Genomic DNA, 7,219 nt, shown 5'->3' on the forward strand with positions numbered 1-7,219 from the left:
TAACGAAAAATTAGGTGTCTATTTACTTGTGACCACTCAGTGTACTTAATGTTTTCACCAGTGAAAAATTGCATGTCTATATGATAAATCACATGTATATCAAAATTTCTTCTTTACTACATTCTTTTAACTGACTTAAGTGACCAACACATTATAAATTAATTTTTTGATGGAATTACTTTTGATTATGTAGTTTTTATCCTACATCCATAAATGTTTCTTTGGTACAATGTTTTTTCTTACAATACTTAAAAATAAGAAAACATGTTTGTTTTATTTGAACATGATATTTCAATTAAAACATACAAAATTTAAGCTAAGGTTATTTTTGCACTGTCTTAACTGGTCACTATTTACTGCAATAACTTAAAGAGAGTCCTAATTTACTCCTGTAGAAATACTCACAAAACTGAAATAAATTAATATTTTCAAGAGTGACCTACCATCTAATATTGACACTTTTGTATGTCTTAACAATGTTGCTGGAATGGAATTAAATGACAGTTAAAAACAAAGTTACAGATAGTCATTTTATACAGAGAAAGTTTCAATATACACATATATATATGTATATATATATATATATATATATATATATAGAATAGCAACAATGAAAATCAATACAATTAGATGCAGAGTTAACTAAGAAAAATATTTTCAGGAAAAGAATCGGATAACGTAGATAATATCACTGTCATTTAGTTTACAGGTTTATATAACATACTAATGTGCAAATCTGTATTATATGTACATACAAGATTATATGGTTATATGTTAACTTCCATTATTGTTACATAGTGCTGATTTGATTGCTTATACAGAATTGATGTATATATTCATGTACATAATTATTCTCATTATATAAAAAAAAACTTTGATAAGAATAAAATTTTCCACAAAACCATTAGGGGACAAAGTTGAAAACAAGACATTTTTTTTATCTTCACACATGTATTAGTCTTTTGGGGAAGATCTTAGCACTGCAGAATCAATATGTGAAAAGTTGTGATTTTTGTTAATTACATAAGAACATTCTCCAAATCGTTCACTGACTATGCATCTAGTCTCACCAATATCCAACATATGATGCAAATACAGATTGTATAGTAAATAACCGACTCTTATGAACAAGTGAAATATCACTTGATTGAAAATTGACCCTAGGCCCAACTACCAAAGTGCAGTTTAAATATTTGTGTGAGCACAAGTTACACAGTGGGAACATACAGGATTAGTAAGATATTTGTCAGTATCAGACAAGTTAAAGTGCATAAGGATATCACTGCAAAGGTATGAGTTATAAGTACAGGCAATATGTGATCAGTTAGTGAAAACATATTTTGTTATTGGATCATTTTGTATAATGAGATACAATAATCATGTGACATTTGTTTGTAATAATCAATAAATAAATCTTTCATTTTCTATACTTGTTTTCTTGTTCGCTTCATTTATATCTTTTTTTTTTCAGAGTTAAAACACTGAATCCTCACCTTGGCTGCAGCAGTGTCACACTGAAACAGTCTTGTGTCTGGAAACATCAGTATCTTGAAGACGTTCTTCAACACTATTAGAATTGATTTATAAGAATAACCATAATGTAACTGAAGTTACTCATGAACATCAATACCTTGAAGAAACTCTTTAAGGTGTGAAAACAATATAAAATAATAAGGCAAAAAATGTGCTACTACTACTACAGAACAACATATTTTTTAGATTTTCTAAACCTGGTTGAAATGCAAAGAGTGATAAATAAGTCAAACTGAGGGTGCTGCAGTTTTAGATGTTCAATATTTCTTCTATGCAAATTTTTGCTGTTGGTTGCACTTGTTAACATGTTAGATGCACTTATCTTTTCTTCTTGTTCTTGCATAATAAATAGCAAAGACAAAACCTGAACTTTTGTTAATGATGTTACTTGTACGAAACTATTGAACCAATACAAAACAGTTTTTAGTGCCTACTTATATTACTGTATTGGCCTGATTATAAGGCAGGTTTTTGATTAATAGTTAGGCTATAAAATTCATAGTCGCTTTATAATCATGACCAACCACATGCCTTTTCCCCCTACTCTAGCCTGTCGCATTCCTGAATGTCTATGCACGCATGCCAGATGTTCACTGAAGGTCATCGTTAATTCTTGCAACTAATCCACCTCCAAGCTGTTTAGTTATAGTATTGATTTTTCTGGTACATTAATGCTTTGATTATCTTGTTCGAAATTTTATAATAATTGTTGTCTGTGAATATCATTTTATTGATTGACCCTTGTGCAAGAATGAAAGACAGGGAACAAGAAAGTTTCAAATTAACAAAGGATTATGATGAAGTTATGATGCAAATCTTAAAATTATGGTGGAGCATGAGGCAGAAAAAACGAACAATTGTACCACTGCTACAAAATTTGGTGTAACTGAAAATAATGTGAGGCATTGGCAAAAACAAAAGACTGAATTACTTAATGCACATTCTACAAGAAAGGCATTTCATGGCCCTAAAAAAGGATGTTGTAACATCCAATTGTTTTCCTTTCCCACAGTTTCTGAAAATGGGGGTTGCCTTATCTTCTAGATTGCCCTATATTTGGGCCAATATGATATTTATCAAAAACTTTAACATTAATCACTATATAAATTTTAATGTATAGATACTATACATGTAATAGATCAATTTTCTTATTGTAAGTTGTATTTGAAATATTTTTAGAAGACATAGAAATAAGACATGATGATGCTAGTTAATTGTCAGGTGGGTTTGTTAGAATTATTCTTATGCTTTTTAAAACTCCTTCACAGGGGTTATAGTTGTTTTAATTGCTAAATGTTGCAGGATAATTTAAGTATTTGGCTTTGATAATCTACAATTATTTGAAAACCAATTATTCATATTATGGTGATGAGAAAGTTAGGACTGTGGCATAGCTGTTGTTTCACTGGATGAGGTTGAGACTGGGTAAATTTCCTTCTCGGGGCAATTGTAGATGATTAACATTATATAAATCAGTAGAATGATTTTTTGGTGTCATAGTTTGATGTGGTGCATTTACAAGTAAAGTGTTTCCATTAAATGATTGTCATAATACATACACATACATGTATGCACCCACTGTAACATTTTAAGAATGACCAAACAACCCTTTGTTTAGTTCATTGTTGGAACAATTTTAGTTCCATACAAAGCTATTCACATGTGAAGGACAAAACATGAGTGAATAACATCATCTACTGAGCATCTGGTGGTGGAATCAATCACCACAATCCCCAGAACTGATTTGTAGTACGTGAGAGAAGAAAGAGGTTTGCTATATGAACAAAAAACAAAACCCCCAGTTTTAAACAATCAGATATCAAGATTCTGGTCTCAAGTCAAACATAACAGATCATATATAGGAATTTGTCTACACAAGTGTTAATATTTAATATTCAAAATTTAAATTGATCTTGTTAACCAATTACTTCAAATTAATTAGAAGATAATATACTATACATTTGTCTCATAACACTCACAGTCATATATATACTCTTTAACTCTCTCACTACAGGCTCAGTTGATTTGACCATGCCAATAAACCTAAAGGATCCCCTAAAACATTAGATACTTTCAACATTCAAAGAAACTTAGTCTGGATTTTAATACATACTTAAGAGATTTACATATACTCACTTGGATCTTCCTTCACATTAACTATGGCTAGATTGTCTAGTTCATAAAATACTTGAAACCTATATTGCGCTGGGCCTCTTCTGAAAAAACAAAAATACTTTAAAACACAAATATGAAGTCAAAAATATGTAGTAAGTAAAAAATGCTAATGCATGTATTCTATATATGTGCAGGTGTTTATATATATATTTATGGAACTCAGTAAGCTTCTTTTTTACGAAGTTCAATGAATGAAAAGGTTACCTGGAGCTTTAGTTAAATGATAATTGTACAAAAGCTTGAGATGATTTATAATATTCACAATCTTATTAGAAGAGCAGGAACTGGTACCAGTTAAGGTAGCTAAACATTAGGGGTAACAAATTATTTGTAGGGTCAATATGAGCACACTTATATATGATAACCTTAAAAAATGTGTAGCTTTGTTGTATATATATCTGGATCTTACTTTTCTTTCATTAGAGGTCATGCCAATATTGCTTTTTGTGGGCATAATTTTAGTTATACTACTTTTTACAGAAATGTTCTTAGATTGTCTGTATACAAGGGTTTGTAGAAAGATTTTATAGGTTGAAGGCCATTCTCAATAGGCTAGAGGCTATGAATAAAGAAAAGGTTAAACTGTGGGAAATGGCAACAGCATTTAAAAAGGAAATTTAGCCTTAGCATGCAAAGGATACAGAGGCTCTTAATGACTTTCAAGTAGTTAAAAGCAGCACTCACAGGGCAGTAGTAGTAGTAGTAGATTTAGTCATAATGACAAGGTTATATTAATTAACAGATTTCAGTACTTAGCTTGTTCTGATGATGAACTTAAAGATGGAAAGATTAGAAAATGGAGATAAAACGGGAATGGAAAACATAAGGTTATTGTTATAAGAGATTCTTTAGTACAGCACATGGATAGGATAGTCTGTAGAGTAAAGAGGGAGAAAATAATTACATTATGTTATCTAGGATCAGGGGTGGAGGACATTACTAACTGAGCAAGTGATACAGTAAACAATGCTGGCACATAGGGGCTAATGATGTACAGAGGGGTAGGTCATAGGAACTTACTGTTGAGTACAAGGCATTAATAATAGCATTTAAAGAAAAAAGACAACAATAACTTAATTCTGTCAGGGATACTGCTAAGAATTAATTATGGAGATGAAATTATAAGTAGGTCACTAGGGCTGAATGCTAGGCTTAGGTTAATATGTAAGGAAGAGCAAGTTGGCTGGTGGGATCAGTTTAGTGGGAAAATGAGATTTTGGGAATGGATGGTTTCTATTTAATTAGGGACTGACTTGTTTGCAAGAGATATTATCTCAACTGTAATAGCAGCTTTAAACTAGGATTAGACAGTGGAAAGGGCCAGAATAATGACAAAAAATTAAGATGGAAAGAGGGGTATAGTGTGGGAACAAAATACAAAGGTTGTGTTAAGGGTAGGTTAAACCTTTATTATTGTAATGCTAGAAGCTTAAGAAATAAAATGGATGAATTTTAAAGAGCACTGGTTGGAAAAGAGAATTTTAATATAATGAGAATAACTGAAACCTGGCTAAATGTAGACAATTTTGATGACAGAAATTTCTTTTACATAGGAGGTTAAAGGTTATTTAGTAAGGACAGAAAACTAAAAAAGAGGGAGAGGAGTGGCTTTATATGTAAAATGTAAGATACAGCCTGTTCAACTTGAGGATATCAAAGTTAACAGCAAAGAGGTTGAATCTATTTGGGTTTCTGTTAGTGGTTATAAGGGAAGAAGGCTTTTAGTTGAAATTTGTTTCAGATAAGCAGGTGAAACTGCTGAAATTCTGCAGTGAGAAAGAGAATTCAACCTTTAATGAGGTTGTATGTATGGGCAATTTTAATTTCAGGCATATAGATTGGAAAATGTTAGAGACAGAATTTTAGAAACTGTTCAAGGTGGTTTTCTTCAACAATTGTTAGGAAATCTACAAGGAAGAATTCTATTATAGATTTATTGTTAACTTCTAATAAGGAAATGATTGACGGGGTAAGGAGTGGATGCAAGTGATCATTCTTCAATTAGATTTGATGTTTTGCTGCATATGGAGATAAGGAATAATGAGATTTCGGTTCCAAATTTCAAAAAAGAAAATTCTGAAGAGATGAGACAAGAATTATCCAGTGTGAACTGGAAAACTGAATTAGTTGAAAATACTGATCAAAGGTAGACATTTTTTAAAATAAATTCTCAAATATTCAAGATAGACAGTTCATTTAGACAAATAAGGGTGGCTATAAGTAAAAATACCAAGTTGGCTACAAAGGGTATAAACAACAAAACTAAATAAAAGCATTATAATTACAAGAAGTTTAAATTCACTGCAATGATGGGAGATATAGAAGATAATATAAGATCAAGAGAGTTGAACAAATAGGAAATTAGGAAATCCAAAAACATGTATGAAAAAAGGTTTACTGAAAATGTAAAAATTGATAGTAAGAAATTTTTCAAATACATTAAGGATAATCAAGATGTTGGGACTGGAGTAGAACCTTTGAGAAATGATACAAGAATGCTAATATCTGATGATTATGGGATGACTGAATTATTAAATTTGTATTTTTTTCTTCAGTTTTTACTAATGAAGATTTAAGCAATATTACTCTACCTAAACAGTTGACAGATGTAAACATGATTGAACACAAAGATCACCTTAATTCTGAGCTTGTCAATAATAAAAACTGGAAAGTTTAATATTTTTGAATATATTAATATTAATAGTTTTGAAAAAGATTAAGGATTGGATATGCGAGCCACTTTCTGCTACTTTTAGCAAGTCCTTGAAAAGTGGGTAGATTCCAGAAGATTGGAAGTTGGCTAATGTTATTCTTCTTTTCAAGGGAGGTGATAAAAATTGTTCCAATAATTATAAGCCTATTAATTTTACATCAATGGTTGGAAAAGTTTTTGAAAGTCTAATAAAAGATGTTTTGCAAAGTCATTTAACAAAGTTTGTTGGATAGTCAACATGGTTTCGTTGATCTTCAGAGATTCTTTGAAGAGGTTACACCATCATTTGTCATATTTAATGGTGAGAATGGTAAGACTACTACTGTACATCGACTGATAGCGTCAACATCTTGTTGGTGTGACAAACCAGGTTGCCATCAATATTCCCTATAATGGCATGCTAATCCTACCTGATGATCACACACACACACAATCAAACAAACAGTATGGTTTCACACTCCTTTAAACCTTGTCATTTGTAACACTTCTAGTTCAATGTCGCATTGGTCTTCTTCTGAACAAAAGATTTGTTCAAAGGGAAAATTTTGAACATTTATTTCAAGTTTTGTCACCTTTCCTTCCATTTTGCAATAAATATAACTCTGCTTTCTCAGCCAAATCAATTGTCTCTGTTCTACTGATGAAAATGACAGAAAGTTGTTGTTTCATGATTTGAGTATCATTACTGCTAGGTATCACCACATGTCCACATAAAAAACAGTGCCATTCCTGATACTGTGTGGTGCAAGGAAAAGTCAAGAAGTTCATTGTCGTTCTAAATTTTGCATTTATTTGTTA

At 31.1% G+C, this 7,219-nt stretch overlaps 1 protein-coding gene across 1 annotated transcript in view; it reads right to left on the reverse strand.

The window, feature by feature from the left end:
* LOC106467564 (exocyst complex component 8-like) overlaps window positions 1-7,219 on the reverse strand; it is a 47,101-nt gene that overhangs the window by 27,156 nt on the left and 12,726 nt on the right. Inside the window, exons 5-6 of the mRNA XM_022395762.1 lie at window positions 3,670-3,787; window positions 1,481-1,567 (exon numbers count right to left, since the gene is read on the reverse strand). Of these exons, the coding sequence (XP_022251470.1) occupies window positions 1,481-1,567; window positions 3,670-3,787 (205 nt within the window). The remainder of the gene's footprint in view (window positions 1-1,480; window positions 1,568-3,669; window positions 3,788-7,219) is intronic.

Source organism: Limulus polyphemus, unplaced genomic scaffold, assembly GCF_000517525.1.
Source record: "Limulus polyphemus unplaced genomic scaffold, Limulus_polyphemus-2.1.2 Scaffold2662, whole genome shotgun sequence".
Lineage (NCBI taxonomy): Eukaryota > Metazoa > Arthropoda > Merostomata > Xiphosura > Limulidae > Limulus > Limulus polyphemus.